Source organism: Rana temporaria (genome assembly GCF_905171775.1).
Source record: "Rana temporaria chromosome 9 unlocalized genomic scaffold, aRanTem1.1 chr9d, whole genome shotgun sequence".
Taxonomy (NCBI): Eukaryota; Metazoa; Chordata; class Amphibia; order Anura; family Ranidae; genus Rana; species Rana temporaria.
In genome coordinates, this window is record NW_024404480.1 from 348,858 (window position 1) to 367,026 (window position 18,169).

General features: G+C 58.6%; 1 protein-coding gene and 1 long non-coding RNA gene across 2 annotated transcripts; both read right to left on the reverse strand.

Moving 5' to 3' along the window:
- Nucleotides 1-2,470, reverse strand: LOC120921914. The gene is made up of 2 exons (XR_005745013.1): nucleotides 1,823-2,470; nucleotides 1-1,067 (listed from the first exon to the last, which is right to left on the reverse strand). It is a non-coding gene; the product is annotated as an uncharacterized LOC120921914 (long non-coding RNA).
- A 1,704-nt stretch (nucleotides 2,471-4,174) lies between these two features.
- On the reverse strand, nucleotides 4,175-13,562 carry FOXO4 (forkhead box O4). Its single transcript, XM_040334418.1, has 3 exons — nucleotides 13,034-13,562; nucleotides 7,997-9,027; nucleotides 4,175-4,589 (listed from the first exon to the last, which is right to left on the reverse strand). The coding sequence occupies exons 1-2, from the start codon at nucleotides 13,400-13,402 to the stop codon at nucleotides 8,002-8,004; spliced, it is 1,395 nt and encodes a 464-aa protein (XP_040190352.1). The 5' UTR covers nucleotides 13,403-13,562; the 3' UTR covers nucleotides 4,175-4,589; nucleotides 7,997-8,001.
- Nucleotides 13,563-18,169: the final 4,607 nt, after the last annotated feature.

Consider the following 18,169-nt stretch of genomic DNA (forward strand, 5'->3'; position numbering starts at 1 on the left):
ATAGCTTGTCTGATAGGCCAGTAGATTCTTGGTCTGCCCCACCCACCATTACATCATAGCTTGTCTGATAGGCCAGGAGACTCTTGGTCTGCCCCACCCCCCATTACCTCATAGCTTGTCTGATAGGCCAGGAGACTCTTGGTCTGCCCCACCCACCATTACCTCATAGCTTGTCTGATAGGCCAGAAGACTTGGCCTATCACACCCCCTCACGCCTGCAGGAATGTGTGCCTGGCCCTCTGCACACCAACTGAATACTACAACTCCCATCAACTCCCTGCACAAGCAACTGTAGCCTGATAAAGCAGTGAAAGCCACGTCATCGCTCCCTCAATCCCTCCTCATGGTACCCGGGCAAAGCCGCAGTCTCCTGTATACAGCGATGACGTAATGGAAGAACTTAGCGAAAAGAAAACAACAACGCGCTCGCTTTTCACTCCGACAACGGGACAGGAAGTGACGATGAAATCTGTAGAGGAGTCTGGAGTTCAGCTTGAAGTGTGAGGTGTTTAGTTTGGTGTCACTGAACATTCCATGAGAATTCTAATCTCCCCTACCTAAGAATACAAAAAAGGTACAAAAATATCCCTCTTCAGGCAGCACAGAGCCGCCATTCCAAGAAAATACAAAGGGGTGTAAAAATACAAAGCGCACCATAAAAATAGAAGATGTGATTCTAGGAATTCAAAGGGTTCCCTAGAGCAGCCTTCCCCACCCACCCGGGGGGTTCTTCCGCAGGTTTGTATGGTTCAATGAGGTGACAAAGCGGGGTTCTTCGAGGGGGCGGAGCTGTGACAGACTGAACTCCCACCTACTATGGCATCCAATGAGAGGGGAGCATTGACTACCAATGTAAGAAAGACCTTCACTGCTGACCCCCAATGTGAGGGGGCATTTCTCCAATGACCCCAAATGTGAGGGGGCATTTCTCCAATGACCCCAAATGTGAGGGGGCATTTCTCCAATGACCACCAACGTAAATGGATACTTCACTACTGACAATCAATACAAGGAGAACCTTTAAGTTGGTGGTCAGTGGAAGAGCACTATCTACATTAGAGAAGGTCCTCCTTACATTGGTGGTCAGTGGAAGGACACATCTACATTAGAGAAGGACCTCCTTACATTGATGGTCAGTGGAAGGACACATCTACATTAGAGAAGGTCCTCCTTACATTGGTGGTCAGTGGAAGGACACATCTACATTAGAGAAGGTCCTCCTTACATTGGTGGTCAGTGGAAGGACACATCTACATTAGAGAAGGTCCTCCTTACATTGGTGGTCAGTGGAAGGACACATCTACATTAGAGAAGGTCCTCCTTACATTGGTGGTCAGTGGAAGGACACATCTACATTAGAGAAGGTCCTCCTTACATTGGCGGTCAGTGGAAGGACACATCTACATTAGAGAAGGACCTCCTTACATTGGCGGTCAGTGGAAGGACACCATCTACATTAGAGAAGGTCCTCCTTACATTGGTGGTCAGTGGAAGAACACCATCTACATTAGAGAAGGTCCTCCTTACATTGGTGGTCAGTGGAAGGACACCATCTACATTAGAGAAGGTCCTCCTTACATTGGTGGTCAGTGGAAGGACACATCTACATTAGAGAAGGTCCTCCTTACATTGGTGGTCAGTGGAAGGACACATCTACATTAGAGAAGGTCCTCCTTACATTGGTGGTCAGTGGAAGGACACCATCTACATTAGAGAAGGTCCTCCTTACATTGGTGGTCAGTGGAAGGACACCATCTACATTAGAGAAGGTCCTCCTTACATTGGTGGTCAGTGGAAGGACACATCTACATTAGAGAAGGACCTCCTTACATTGGTGGTCAGTGGAAGAACGCCATCTACGTTAAAGAAGGTCCTCTTTAGATTGGTGGACAGTGGAAGAATACCATCTACATTACAGAAGATCCTGTTTACATAGACGGTATTCTTCCACTGACCACTAATATTAGAGAAGATCCTCCTTATATTGGTGGACAGTGGAAGAATACCATCTAGGTTTAGGAAGGTCCTCTTTACAATGGTGGAAGAACACCATCTACATTAGAGAAGATCCTCTTTACATAGATGGTATTCTTCCACTGACCACTAATATTAGAGAAGATCCTCCTTACATTGGTGTTCGGAGGAAGAATACCATCTACATTAGAGATGATCTTCCTTACATTGGTGGTCAGTGGAAGACCACCATCTATGTTAGAGAAGTTCCTCCTTACATTGGTGGTCAGTGGCTTTCTCTCAGTGACCACCACCATTAGGGGGTAATCACAAATGTATGGGGACACTTTTTAATTGACCACTGATGAAAAAGAGACATTTCTCTAAAGACCACCAATGTAAGGGGGTATACCTCCACCGACCGCCAATGTAGGGCGGTATATCTCCGCCGACCGCCAATGTAAGGGGATATATCTCCACCGACCGCCAATGTAAGGGGATATATCTCCACCGACCGCCAATGTAAGGGGGTATATCTCCACCGACCACCAATGTAGGGGGGTATATCTCCACCGACCACCAATGTAGGGGGGTATATCTCCACCGACCACCAATGTAGGGGGGTATATCTCCACCGACCACCAATGTAGGGGGGTATATCTCTGATGACCGCCAATGTAAGGGGGTATATCTCCACCGACCGCCAATGTAAGGGGGTATATCTCCACCGACCGCCAATGTAAGGGGGTATATCTCCACCGACCGCCAATGTAAGGGGGTATATCTCCACCGACCGCCAATGTAAGGGGGTATATCTCCGCCGACCGCCAATGTAGGGCGGTATATCTCCGCCGACCGCCAATGTAGGGCGGTATATCTCCGCCGACCGCCAATGTAAGGGGATATATCTCCACCGACCGCCAATGTAAGGGGGTATATCTCCACCGACCGCCAATGTAAGGGGGTATATCTCCACCGACCGCCAATGTAAGGGGGTATATCTCCACCGACCACCAATGTAGGGGGGTATATCTCCACCGACCACCAATGTAGGGGGGTATATCTCTGATGACCGCCAATGTAGGGGGGTATATCTCTGATGACCATGCATGTAAAGATAAAAAAGAAAAAGAAATATTATATATAAAATGTTAGAAGTTATAATATAGAATAATTTTATAACTTTCATCCTTCACCATGAAATGTAATTATAATCATATTATAGCCGGGGGGGGTTCCCTGAGACATTACAATAATTCTGGGGGTTCCTCCGAGAGCAGGGGGGGGTCTGGGGGTACCTCCGAGAGCAGGGGGGGGGGCTGGGGGTTCCTCCGGTAGCAGGGGGGGCTGGGAGTTTCTCTGGGGGGGGGGGGCTGGGGGTTCCTCCGAGAGCAGGGGGGGGGGCTGGGGGTTCCTCCGGGGGGGGGGGGGGGGGGGGGGAAGGGGATTGGGAAAGGCTGCTCCAGGCGTTTGGCTAAAAAGGAGGATTTTGGGAAGTCTCAGAAAGATTAGATTGGATTAGAGAGGGGGGGGGGGGGCACACAAGTCCATCATCAGTCCCCGATTCGGGGCTTTTAGTGTTTTAGTACCGCGGATTCTTCTCCTCCGAGAACTAGAAATACAAATTAGTATAAAAACGAGTTATACTCCTAAAATCTTTGTAATAAAATATGAAATGAGCGGGGGAGGGGAGGGGGTGAGCGGGGGAGGGGTTAGTGTTGGTGCCCGCACCTCTCTGTACACAATTTAATATAAACCATATGAAAAAAAATAAAAATCTTACAGCAGGAGGGCGACTGCGGGGGAAATGTCGGGATGAAGGTGAAATGGTTTGATGAGTGCTGGTGATGAGATCGCAGGGACCGCCCTCCTCTGAGGTCGCAGGGACCGCCCTCCTCTGACATCGCAGGGACCGCCCTCCTCTGAGGTCACAGGAAAAAAGAAAAATGGCCTGCGTTGGTATGAAAGCGCCGTCACGTCCTGCACTCTGCTGCGACTTGATGTATGGCACTGCCGGAGGTCTCTTTCTGGCACGCAGGTGAGAAGTGGAAACAATCACTCCCTCCATGGCCTGTGATACAACATGGAAGCTTTGTGTTGGCTGCAGCTCAGGTGACCCCCCCTGTGCAGGGTTTTGATAGGACGTCGTACTTTGGGGTTCAGGTGACCCCCCCCCCGTGTGCAGGGTTCTGATAGGACGTCGTACTTTGGGGTTCAGGTGACCCCCCCTGTGCAGGGTTCTGATAGGACGTCGTACTTTGGGGTTCAGGTGACCCCCCCCGTGTGCAGGGTTCTGATAGGACGTCGTACTTTGGAGTTCAGGTGACCCCCCCTGTGCAGGGTTCTGATAGGACGTCGTACTTTGGGGTTCAGGTGACCCCCCCCGTGTGCAGGGTTCTGATAGGACGTCGTACTTTGGAGTTCAGGTGACCCCTCCGTGTGCAGGGTTCTGATAGGACGTCGTACTTTGGGGTTCAGGTGACCCCCCCGTGTGCAGGGTTCTGATAGGACGTCGTACTTTGGGGTTCAGGTGACCCCCTGTGTGTTCTCCTGGGATGGCGTCCTGCAAGGGATCCCTGGTTTTGGCCCGGCGTCCCTCGGCGTAGCTGATGTAGGGATCCGCCTTCCATGAAATCTGTTCAAAAGAATGGAGAGAAATCAAAGCTGAACCCCCCGGGAGGTATAAAAAGACACAAATCATACACCATGGAAACAGGAAAGTACCAGAATGTGACTACCAGTATCAGCAGCTCCACAGTCCCTGCTGGCCGGCTCCTCTCCCTTTCTGTCCTGCCCTGCAGATGAAGGGAGCTGCAGGACAGAAGGGGAGAGGAGCCGGCCAGCAGGGGCTGTAGCTGGGGGGTGCAGGAGGGGAGAGGAGCCGGCCAGCAGGGGCTGTAGCTAGGGGGTGCAGGACAGGAGTCGGCCAGCAGGGACTGTAGCTGGGGGGGGGGGGTGCAGGACAGGAGAGGAGCCGGCCAGCAGGGACTATAGAAGGGAGAGCTGCAGGAAAGAAGGGGGGAGGAGCCGGCCAGCAGGGACTGTAGCTGGGGGTGCAGGACAGGAGAGAAGCCGGCCAGCAGGGACTATAGATGGGAGAGCTGCAGGAAAGGGGGAGGAGCCGGCCAGCAGGGATTGTACCTGGGGGGTGGGGGTGCAGGACAGGAGAGGAGCCGGCCAGCAGGGACTTTAGCTGGGAGAGGAGCCAGCCTGCAGGGACTGTAGCTAGGGGGGTGCAGAAAAGGAGGGGGGAGGAGCCGGCCAGCAGGGACTGTAAGTGGGGGAGAGGTGCAGGACAGGAGGGGAGAGAAGGACATCAGCAGGCACTGTAGCTGGGGAGGTGCAGGAATGGAGGGGGGAGGAGCCGGCCAGCAGGGACTGTAGCTGGAGGAGAGGAGCAGGACAGGAGGGGAGAGGAGAGGAGCTGGACAGCAGGGGCTGTAGCTGGGGAGGTGCAGGACAGGAGAGGAGAGGAGCCGGCCAGCAGGGACTGTAGCTGGGGGAAGGGAGCAGGACAGGAGAGGAGAGGAGCTGGACGGTAGCTGGGGAGGTGCAGGACAGGAGGGGAGAGAAGGACATCAGCAGGCACTGTAGCTGGGGAGGTGCAGGAAAGGAGGGGGGAGGAGCTGGCCAGCAGGGACTGTAGCTGGGGGGTGCAGGAGAGGAGCCGGCCTGCAGGGACTGTAGCTGGGGGGGGGTACAGGAGAGGAGAGGAGCCGGCCAGCAGGGACTGTAGCTAGCGGGGTACAGGAGAGGAGAGGGGCCAGCAGGGACTGTAGCTAGCGGGGTACAGGAGAGGAGAGGAGCCGGCCAGCAGGGACTGTAGCTAGCGGGGTACAGGAGAGGAGAGGAGCCGGCCAGCAGGGACTGTAGCTAGCGGGGTACAGGAGAGGAGAGGAGCCGGCCAGCAGGGACTATAGATAGGAGAGCTGCAGGAAAGAAGGAGGGAGGAGCCGGCCAGCAGGGACTGTAGCTGGGGGGGTGCAGGACAGGAGAGGAGAGAAGCCGGCCAGCAGGGACTATAGATGGGAGAGCTGCAGGAAAGGAGGGGGGAGGAGCCGGCCTGCAGGGACTGTAACTGGGGGGGGTGCAGGACAGGAGGGGAGAGAAGGACATCAGCAGGGACTGTAGCTGGGGAGGTGCAGGACAGGAGGGGAGAGGAGCAGGCCTGCAGGGGCTGTAGCTGGGGAGGTGCAGGACAGAAGGGGGAGGAGCCGGCCAGCAGGGACTGTAACTGGGGGGGGGGGGGGTGCAGGACAGGAGGGGAGAGGAGGACATCGGTAGGGGCTGTAGTTGGGGAGGTGCAGGACAGGAGGGGAGAGGAGGACATCGGCAGGGGCTGTAGCTGGGGAGGTGCAGGACAAGAGGGGAGAGGAGCCGGCCTGCAGGGACTATAACTGGGGAGGTGCAGGACAGGAGGGGAGAGAAGGACATCGGCAGGGGCTGTAGCTGGGGAGGTGCAGGACAGGAGAGGAGCAGGACAGGAGGGGAGAGGAGCAGGACAGGAGGGGAGAGAAGGACATTGGCAGGGGCTGTAGCTAGGGATGGTGCAGGACAGGAGGGGAGAGGAGCTGGACAGCAGGGGCTGTAGCTGGGGAGGTGCAGGACAGGAGAGGAGCCGGCCAGCGGGGACTGTAGCTGGGGAGGTGCAGGACAGGAGGGGAGAGGAGCCGGCCAGCGGGGACTGTAGCTGGGGAGGTGCAGGACAGGAGGGGAGAGGAGCCGGCCAGCGGGGACTGTAGCTGGGGAGGTGCAGGACAGGAGGGGAGAGGAGCCGGCCAGAGGGGACTGTAGCTGGGGAGGTGCAGGACAGGAGGGGAGAGGAGCCGGCCAGCGGGGACTGTAGCTGGGGAGGTGCAGGACAGGAGGGGAGAGGAGCCGGCCAGAGGGGACTGTAGCTGGGGAGGTGCAGGACAGGAGGGGAGAGGAGCCGGCCAGCGGGGGCTGTAGCTGGGGGGGTGCAGGACAGGAGAGGAGAGGAGCTGGACAGCAGGGACTGTAGCTGGGGAGGTGCAGGACAGGAGGGGAGAGGAGAGGAGCTGGACAGCAGGGGCTGTAGCTGGGGGGGTGCAGGACAGGAGGGAGGAGGAGCCGGACAGGAGATACAACTTTATACACTGTGTCAGTGGGAAGACAAACCTACCCGGGTCTAACTGGGAAGCCAGCTGTGGTTGTTGCTGGGGGTGTTGCCGGGGAGGTGCAGGACAGGAGGGGAGAGGAGAGGAGCCGGCCTGCAGGGGCTGTGGCTGGAGAGGAGCAGGACAAGAGACACAACTTTATACGTCAGTGGGAAGACAAACCTACCGGGTCTAGCTGGGAAGCCAGCTGTGGTTGTTGCTGGGGGGGTGCAGGAGGGGAGAGGAGCAGGAAAGGAGGGGAGAGGAGAGGAGCCGGCCTGCAGGGGCTGTAGCTGGGGGGGAGCAGGACAGGAGGGGAGAGGAGCCGGCCTGCAGGGGCTGTAGCTGGGGAGGTGCAGGACAGGAGGGTAGAGGAGCCGGCCTGCAGGGGCTGTAGCTGGGGAGGTGCAGGACAGGAGGGGAGAGGAGCCGGCCTGCAGGGGCTGTAGCTGGGGAGGTGCAGGACAAGAGGGGAGAGGAGAGGAGCTGGACAGCAGGGACTGTAGCTGGGGGGGTGCAGGACAGGAGGGGAGAGGAGCCGGCCTGCAGGGACTGTTACTGGGGGAGAGATGTAGGGCAGGAGGGGAGAGGAGGACATTGGCAGAGGCTGTAGCTGGGGAGGAGCAGGACAGGAGGGGAGAGGAGCCGGCTTGCAGGGGCTGTAGCTGGGGAGGAGCAGGACAGGAGGGAGCAGGAGCAGGACAGGAGACACAACTTTATACGTCAGTGGGAAGACAAACCTACCGGGTCTAACTGGGGGGGGGGGGGTGCAGGACAGGAGGGGAGAGGAGGACATCGGCAGAGGCTGTAGCTGGGGAGGTGCAGGACAGGAGGGGAGAGGAGAGGAGCCGGCCAGCAGGGACTGTAGCTGGGGAGGAGCAGGACAGGAGACACAACTTTATACGTCAGTGGGAAGACAAACCTACCGGGTCTAGCTGGGAAGCCAGCTGTGGTTGTTGCTGGGGGTGTTGCCGGGGTGCAGGGGTTCGAAGTTGAAGTCCAGGCCCCCCTCCTCCATCAGGTCGTTGTTGATGATGTAGTCCACGTCACACTCCAGGTTCTCCAGGAACATGTCAATGTCCAGGTCTGTAGGAAGACGTTCGGAGACGGTAGGGAACGAGTGTGGTCGGGGGAGGGGCATAGACGACAATGGAGGAAGCCCCAACAGCGGCAGACTATTTGGGGGCGCTGGAGGGGCGCCGGGGTGCTCGGGGCTTCGGATTTTGTTCTGCCCGCCCAGCAGAAGTAAATTGTGCCCGCCGCTCTGCCCCAGCACCGGGTCCACCTGACTCATCAGCACATTGCTGGGGGGAGGGGAGTCCGAGGTCAGAAGGGCTTCCAGAGTCTGAGGTCGCGGGAAATGGCTGGACACCGGAGAGATGGGGCTGAACAGAGAGTTCCCGAAGGACTGGGGCGGGCGCATGGAGAAACCGGAGGGCGTCTGTAACATGGACTGTGGAGCGGGTAAGGGCGCCGCCCCCGAGGACCGCAGGGTTAGGCCGTCGATAAGTTCCAGTTCCTCGGTGACGGTTGGAGGGACGCTATCGGAAAAGCTGAGCGAGGAGTGGAGGTCGTGGTCGGCGGCGTCGTCCTGCTCGGTCAGGATAGGGGACAGCCGGAGACTGAGGTTGCTGGCGTTAGAACCGGTGCGGGAGCGGAAGCTGGTCCACACCTCGGGGTCCTCCGTACTCTGCGAGGGGCTGCCGGGCCACTTGGAGGATTGGGAGCCGGGACTCCCCGCGGGAGGATCTCCGGGACCTTGGGCCTTCTTCTTCGATACTTTGTTACGGGCTTTGGCCAGTTTGCTGCTGTTGTCCATCGAGGCGGCTCTGCGGCGCGGAGCTTTGCCGCTCTTCCCGCCCTCCGGGTTCAACATCCACCAGGAGCTCTTCCCCGTCGCCTCGTTGTGAACCTTGATGAACTTGCTGTGTAGGGAGAGGTTGTGCCGGATCGAGTTCTGCGCCCAGAGAGAGAAAACAATCAACACCGGCAAATGTTCCTAAGCCAATCGCTGACCTCTAACCAATCGCTGACCCCCAACCAATCGCTGACCCCCAACCCAGCCAACCAATCGCTGACCCCCGACCAATCGCTGACCTCTAACCCCCCCAACCAATCGCTGACCCCCGACCAATCGCTGACCCCCAACCCCTCCAACCAATCGCTGACCCCCAACCAATTGCTGACCCCCAACCAATCGCTGACCCCCAACCCCTCCAACCAATCACTGACCCCCAACCAATTGCTGACCCTTGACCAATCGCTGACCTCTAACCCCCCCAACCAATCGCTGACCCCCGACCAATCGCTGACCCCCAACCAATCGCTGACCCCCAACCAATCGCTGACCCCCAACCAATCGCTGACCTCTAACCACTTCAACCAATCGCTAACCCCCAACCCCTCCAACCAATCGCTGACCCCCAACCCCTCCAACCAATCGCTGACCCCCAACCCCTCCAACCAATCGCTGACCCCCAACCTCTTCAACCAATCGCTGACCTCCAACCTCTTCAACCAATCGCTGACCCCCAACCAATCGCTGACCCCCAACCTCTTCAACCAATCGCTGACCTCCAACCAATCGCTGACCCCCAACCCCTCCAACCAATCGCTGACCCCCAACCCCTCCAACCAATCGCTGACCCCCAACCAATCGCTGACCCCCAACCTCTTCAACCAATCGCTGACCTCCAACCAATCGCTGACCCCCAACCCCTCCAACCAATCGCTGACCCCCAACCCCTCCAACCAATCGCTGACCCCCAACCCCTCCAACCAATCGCTGACCCCCCAACCAATCGCTGACCCCCAACCAATCGCTAACCCCCAACCCCTCCAACCAATCGCTGACCCCCCAACCCCTCCAACCAATCGCTGACCCCCAACCAATCGCTGACCCCCCAACCCCTCCAACCAATCGCTGACCCCCAACCTCTTCAACCAATCGCTGACCCCCAACCTCTTCAACCAATCGCTGACCCCCCAACCCCTCCAACCAATCGCTGACCTCCAACCAATCGCTGACCCCCAACCCCTTAACCAATCGCTGACCTCTAACCAATCGCTGACCCCCAACCCCTCCAACCAATCGCTGACCCCCAACCAATCGCTGACCCCCAACCCCTCCAACCAATCGCTGACCCCCAACCTCTTCAACCAATCGCTGACCCCCAACCTCTTCAACCAATCGCTGACCCCCAACCCCTCCAACCAATCGCTGACCTCTAACCAATCGCTGACCCCCCAACCCCTTAACCAATCGCTGACCTCCAACCAATCGCTGACCCCCAACCCCTTAACCAATCGCTGACCTCTAACCAATCGCTGACCCCCCAACCCCTCCAACCAATCGCTGACCCCCAACCCCTCCAACCAATCGCTGACCCCCAACCAATCGCTGACCCCCAACCAATCGCTGACCCCCAACCCCTCCAACCAATCGCTGACCCCCAACCCCTCCAACCAATCGCTGACCCCCAACCCCTCCAACCAATCGCTGACCCCCCAACCAATCGCTGACCCCCAACCAATCGCTGACCCCCAACCCCTCCAACCAATCGCTGACCCCCCAACCAATCGCTGACCCCCAACCAATCGCTGACCCCCAACCCCTTCAACCAATCGCTGACCCCCAACCAATCGCTGACCCCCAACCCCTCCAACCAATCGCTGACCCCCAACCAATCGCTGACCCCCAACCCCTCCAACCAATCGCTGACCTCCAACCAATCGCTGACCCTCAACCCCTCCAACCAATCGCTGACCCCCAACCCCTCCAACCAATCGCTGACCCCCAACCAATCGCTGACCCTCAACCCCTCCAACCAATCGCTGACCCCCAACCCCTCCAACCAATCTCTGACCCCCAACCCCTCCAACCAATCGCTGACCCTCAACCCCTCCAACCAATCTCTGACCCTCAACCCCTCCAACCAATCGCTGACCCCCAACCCCTCCAACCAATCGCTGACCCCCAACCAATCGCTGACCCCCAACCCCTCCAACCAATCGCTGACCTCCAACCAATCGCTGACCCTCAACCCCTCCAACCAATCGCTGACCCCCAACCCCTCCAACCAATCGCTGACCCCCCAACCAATCGCTGACCCTCAACCCCTCCAACCAATCGCTGACCCCCAACCCCTCCAACCAATCTCTGACCCCCAACCCCTCCAACCAATCGCTGACCCTCAACCCCTCCAACCAATCTCTGACCCCCCAACCCCTCCAACCAATCTCTGACCCCCCAACCCCTCCAACCAATCTCTGACCCCCAACCCCTCCAACCAATCTCTGACCCCCAACCCCTCCAACCAATCTCTGACCCCCAACCCCTCCAACCAATCACTGACCCCCAACCAATCGCTGACCCCCAACCCCTCCAACCAATCGCTGACCTCCAACCAATCGCTCACCTCCAACCCCTCCAACCAATCGCTGACCCCCAATTTTCTGACAAGTTTAAATCTCTTGTTTTTGCTACAAAGTTAGTTAGAAACCCCCAAATATTATACATGAGCAGGAACCCCAGAGAATAAAATGACGATCGTTTTTGCGCAACAGTTTTTCAAACACAATTTTTTACAGAGTGTCAGCTCTTGAGATGAGGCGTGTGTGTGGGGGGGGGGGGGGGGGGGATGCGGTGTATCGGAGTGTCAGCTCTTGAGACGAGGTGTGTATTGGGGGGTGTATAGTACGGAGGGGCCCTTATCTTCCACCCTGCGGAGCTGTTGGAGTCGCCCTTGTCCTTGGTGTATATTGGGGGGGGGGGGGGGGGTGCGGTGTATAATGGAGTGTCAGCTCTTGGGACGAGGGGTTGTATAGAGGGGGGGGTGTAGTACGGAGTGTCAGCTCTTGGGACGAGGTGTGTATGGGGGGGGATCGGAGTGGTCAGCTCTTGGGACGGGGCCCGGGGGCCCTTACCTTCCACCCTGCGGAGCTGTTGGAGTCGCCCTTGTCCTTGGTGTGTATGGGGGGTGTAGTACGGAGTGTCAGCTCTTGGGACGAGGCTGTATGGGGGGGATCGGAGTGTCAGCTCTTGGGACGAGGTGTATATGGGGGGTGTAGTACGGAGTGTCAGCTCTTGGGACGAGGCGTGTATGGGGGGATCGGAGTGTCAGCTCTTGGGACGGGGCCCTTTACCTTCCACCCTGCGGAGCTGTTGGAGTCGCCCTTGTCCTTGGGTGTGTATGGGGGGGTGTATCGGAGTGTCAGCTCCTGGGACGAGGCGTGTATGGGGGGGATTGGAGTGTCAGCTCTTGGGACGAGGCGTGTATGGGGGGGATCGGAGTGTCAGCTCTTGGGGCCCGGGGCCCTTACCTTCCACCCGGCGGAGCTGTTGGAGTCGCCCTTGTCCTTGGTGTATGTGGGGGGGGGGGGTGCGGTGTAGTACGGAGTGTCAGCTCTTGGGACGGGGTGTGTATAGGGGGGTGGAGTGTATCGGAGTGTCAGCTCTTGGGGCCCGGGGCCCTTACCTTCCACCCGGCGGAGCTGTTGGAGTCACCCTTGTCCTTGGTGTGTATGGGGGGGATTGGAGTGTCAGCTCTTGGGACGAGGCGTGTATGGGGGGGATCGGAGTGTCAGCTCTTGGGACGGGGTGTGTATGGGGGGAGGGGGGGGGATCGGAGTGTCAGCTCTTGGGGCCCGGGGCCCTTACCTTCCACCCGGCGGAGCTGTTGGAGTCGCCCTTGTCCTTGGTGTGTATGGGGGGGGGGGGTGCGGTGTAGTACGGAGTGTCAGCTCTTGGACGAGGTGTGTATGGGGGGGTGTATCGGAGTGTCAGCTCCCGGGACGGGGCCCGGGGCCCTTACCTTCCACCCTGCGGAGCTGTTGGAGTCGCCCTTGTCCTTGGTGTGTATGGGGGATGTATCGGAGTGTCAGCTCTTGGGACGGGGTGTGTATGGGGGGAGGGGAGTGTATTGGAGTGTCAGCTCTTGGGGACAGGGGCCCGGGGCCCTTACCTTCCACCCTGCGGAGCTGTTGGAGTCGCCCTTGTCCTTGAAGTAGGGAATGCTCCTCACCATCCAGTCGTAGATCTGGGCCAGGGTCAGCCTCTTCTCCGGGGAGCTCTCGATGGCCTGGCTGATGAGCTCGGCGTATGATTGGTTCCCCCAGGCGTTCCTCCGGGACCCGCCTTTCCTTGGGGTGACTCCGGGGCCCTCGTTGGGCAGGGGCGGGGCCTCGGCTCGCCCCTCCTCCGCGGTAGGGGTCCCCGCGGGGGTCGCCACGGACAGCTCCGGCCTGGGAAGGGGCCATGTGCAGGAGCGGGGCCTGGCCTGGGGCTCGAAGTCCGGGTCAATGTCCACCGGGGGCGGCTCGTCTCCCTCCATGTCCCCGGAGCTCCACTGCCCCGCCCACCTCCCTCCGGCCCCGCCCCCGGCCCGGTTCCGCTCGCGGTCTGTCACTTTTCTTTTCTCTTTTCTTCTCCACAAAACTTCCCGCTGACGTTTCTGTTTACCAGCACTCGGGAGGGGCGGAGCGCGCTGTGCGGAGTGACGTCTCTGGGCGGGGCCTCGGGGCACCATGGGAGGTGTAGTTCGGGAAGAGAGGGAGGAGACGGGCGGCGAGATGGGCGGGGACTACAATTCCCAGAAGGCGCTGCGGTTGCGAGGAGAAGAGGGCGGGGACTTCTCTTCCCGGCATGCAGTGCTGCGAGCTGACCTCTGACCGGCCGGGTTATGTAATGACAGATGAGGGGACGAGCCAGGGGCCCATTGTAGTGGAGAGGAGGAGCCAGGGGCCCATTGTAGTGGAGAGGAGGAGCCAAGGGCCCATTGTAGAGGAGAGGAGGAGCCAAGGGCCCATTGTAGTGCAGAGGAGGAGCCAAGGGCCCATTGTAGAGGAGAGGAGGAGCCAGGGGCCCATTGTAGAGGAGAAGGGGGCACAGGGGCCCAAAGCGGGGGGAGAGAGGGTACAGGGGCCCAATGTGAGGGAAGGGAGAGCACAGGGGCCCAATGTGGGGGAAGGGAGGGAACAGGGGCCCATTGTAGAGGAGAAGAGGACACAGGGGCCCAAAGCGTGGGGAAGGGAAGGCCCAGGGGCCCATTGTAGTGAAAGGAGGAGCCAGGGGCCCATTGTAGTGGAGAGGAGGAGCCAGGGGCCCATTGTAGTGGAGAGGAGGAGCCAAGGGCCCAGTGAGGATAAGAGAAGGGCCCAGGGGCCCATTGTAGAGGAGAAGAGGGCACAGGGGCCCAATGTGGGGGAAGGAAGGACCCATTGTAGTGGAGAAGAGGGTACAGGGGCCCACTGTAGAGGAGAAGAGGACACAGGGGCCCAATGTAGGGGAAGGGAGAGCACAGGGACCCATTGTAGGGGAAAAGAGGGCACAGGGGCCCAATGTAGGGGAAGGAAGGGCCCATTTTAGAGGAGAAGAGGGTACGAGGCCCAATGTGGGGGAAGGGAGAGCACAGGGGCCCATTGTAGGGGAGAATAGGGCACAGGGGCCCAATGTGGGGGAAGGGAGGGCACAGGGGCCCATTGTAGGGGAGAATAGGGAACAGGGGCCCATTGTAGGGGAGAAGAGGGCACAGGGGCCCAATGTGGGGGAAGGGAGGGCACAGGGGCCCATTGTAGGGGAGAAGAGGGCACAGGGGCCCAATGTGGGGGAAGGGAGGGCACAGGGGCCCATTGTAGAGGAGAAGAGGGCACAGGGGCCCAATGTGGGGGAAGGGGGTGTACATTGAATATATCCCCAGCTGAAGGGATCTCTGGGGGTAGGGCTGTGGCTGGGCTATGAATACTCGCTGACCTCTGTAGCTGCACTCACTATGGAGGAATTCATCCTCAAAGTTCACATCACTGAAAATTATTCAAGTCTCCTCCTCAACAGCTCAGCGCCCCCTCCTAGAAACTGCTCACCCCCCCCTCCTAGAAACTGCTCACCCCCCTCCTAGAAACTGCTCCCCCCTCCTAGAAACTGCTCACCCCCCCCTCCTAGAAACTGCTCACCCCCCCTCCTAGAAACTGCTCACCCCCCCTCCTAGAAACTGCTCACCCCCCCCCTCCTAGAAACTGCTCACCCCCCCCTCCTAGAAACTGCTCACCCCCCCTCCTAGAAACTGCTCACCCCCCCTCCTAGAAACTGCTCATCCCCCCTCCTAGAAACTGCTCATCCCCCCTCCTAGAAACTGCTCACCCCCCCTCCTAGAAACTGCTCATCCCCCCCCTCCTAGAAACTGCTCACCCCCCCCTCCTAGAAACTGCTCACCCCCCTCCTAGAAACTGCTCACCCCCCCCTCCTAGAAACTGCTCACCCCCCCCTCCTAGAAACTGCTCACCCCCCCCCCCCCTAGAAACTGCTCCCCCCCCCCCTCCTAGAAACTGCCCCCCCCCCCTCCTAGAAACTGCTCACCCCCCCTCAGGGGGGGGGGGAGTGTACACAGGGGGGGAGGAGTGTACACAGGGGGGGAGGAGTGTACACAGGGGGGAGGAGTGTACACAGGGGGAGGAGGAGTGTACACAGGGGGGAGGAGTGTACACAGGGGGGGAGGAGTGTACACAGGGGGGGGGAGGAGTGTACACAGGGGGGGAGGAGTGTACACAGGGGGGGAGGAGTGTACAGGGGGGGAGGAGTGTACATAGGGGGGAGGAGTGTACACAGGGGGAGGTGTACACGGGGGGGGAGGAGTGTACACAGGGGGGGAGGAGTGTACACAGGGGGGGGAGGAGTGTACGGGGGGGGAGGAGTGTACACAGGGGGGGGGAGGAGTGTAGACAGGGGGGAGGAGTGTACACATGGGGGGGAGGGGTGTACACAGGGGGGGGAGGAGTGTACACAGGGGGGGGAGGGGTGTAGACAGGGGGGGGGGAGTGTAGACAGGGGGGAGGGGTGTACACAGGGGAGGTGTACACGGGGGGGGAGGAGTGTACACAGGGGGGGGAGGAGTGTACACAGGGGGGAGGAGTGTACACAGGGGGGAGGAGTGTACATAGGGGGGGAGGGGTTGTACACGGGGGGGAGGGGTGTACACAGGGGGGGAGGAGTGTACACAGGGGGGGGGAGGGGTGTACACAGGGGGGAGGAGTGTACACAGGGGGGGAGGAGTGTACACAGGGGGAGGAGGAGTGTACACAGGGGGGGAGGAGTGTACACAGGGGGGGAGGGGTGTACACAGGGGGGGAGGAGTGTACACAGGGGGGGGAGGAGTGTACACAGGGGGGGAGGAGTGTACACAGGGGGGGGAGGAGTGTACACAGGGGGGGAGGGGTGTACGCGGGGGGGGGGGGGAGTGTACACAGGGGGGGGAGGGGTGTACACAGGGGGGAGGAGTGTACACAGGGGGGAGGAGTGTACAGCTTGTATAACAAATAACACAACACACAGCCATTAATGTCTAAACCGCTGGCAACAAAAGTCAGGACACCCCCTAAGTGAAAATCTCCAAATTGGGCCCAAAGTGACAATATTTTGTGCGGCCGCCATTATTTTGAACCCTCTTGGGCTTGGAGGTCACCAGAGCTTCACAGGTTGTCACTGCAGTCCTCTTCCCCTCCCCCATGATGACATCACAGAGCTGGTGGATGTTGGAGACCTTGCGCTCCTCCCCCTTCCCCCCCACAGATGATCAATAGGGTTTAGGTCTGGAGACATGCTTGGCCCGTCCATCACCTTTCCCCTCAGCTTCTTTAGCAAGGCAGTGGTGGTCTTGGAGGTGTGTTTGGGGTGGTTATCATGTTGGAATACTACCCTGCGGCCCAGTCTCTTAAGAGAGGGGATCATGCTCTGCTTCAGTAGGTCACAGTACATGTCGGCATTCATGGTTCCCTCAATGATCTGTAGCCCCCCCAGTGCCGGCAGCACTCATGCAGCCCCAGACCATGACCCTCCCCCCACCATGCCTGACTGTAGGGAAGACACCCTTGTCTGTCCTCCTCACCTGGCCCCTCCCCCACACACGCCTGACACCACCTGACACCAAATACCTTTATCTTGTATCATCAGACCACAGGACACGGTTCCAGTAATCCCTGTCCTTAGTCTGCTTGTCTTCAGCAAACTGTTTGCGGCTCTTTCTTGTGCCTCATCTTTAGAAGAGTCTTTCTTCTGGAGACCAATTTGATGCAGTGTGCGGCGTATAGTCTGAGCACTGACAGGCTGACCCCTCCCCCCTCTGCAGCAATGCTGGCAGCACTCATATGTCTTCTTCCCAAAGACGACCTCTGGATATGACGCTGAGCACGTGACCTCCATTTCTTGGGAGGACCATGGCGAGGCGGGGGAGGGGAACCCGTCCTGTTATACCGCTGGATGGTCCCGGCCCCCCGGGCTGCAGATCAGTTTCAGGGTCTCGGCGATCTTCTTATATCCTCGGCCATCTTTATGTAGAGACACAATTCTTTATATCAGATCCTCAGAGAGTTCTTTGCCAGGAGGGGCCATGTTGTCCTTCCAGTGACCAGTATGAGAGAGTGAGAGCGATAACACCAAATTTATCACACCTGAGACCTTGTAACACTAACCAGTCACATGACACCGGGGGGAGGGGTAGCTAATTGGGCGCAATTTGGAGATTTTCACTTAGGGGTGTCCTGACTTTTGTTGCCAGCGGTTTAGACATTAATGGCTGTGTGTTGAGTTATTTGTTATACAAGCTGTACACTCCTCCCCCTGTGTACACTCCTCCCCCCCTGTGTACACCCCTCCCCCCCCTGTGTACACTCCTCCCCCCGTGTACACTCCTCCCCCCGTGTACACTCCTCCCCCCTGTGTACACCCCTCCCCCGTGTACACTCCTCCCCCCTGTGTACACTCCTCCCCCCGTGTACACTCCTCCCCCTGTCTACACTCCTCCCCCCTGTCTACACTCCTCCCCCCCTATGTACACTCCCCCCCCCCATAAATAAAGTATACTCAGGACCTCCCCCCATAAATAAAGTATACTCAGGACCCCCCCCATAAATAAAGTATACTCAGGACCCCCCATAAAGTATACTCAGGACCCCCCATAAATAAAGTATACTCAGGACCCCCCCCCCCCATAAATAAAGTATACTCAGGACCCCCATAAATAAAGTATACTCAGGACCCCCCCCCCCCATAAATAAAGTATACTCAGGACCCCCCCATAAATAAAGTATACTCAGGACCCCCCCATAAA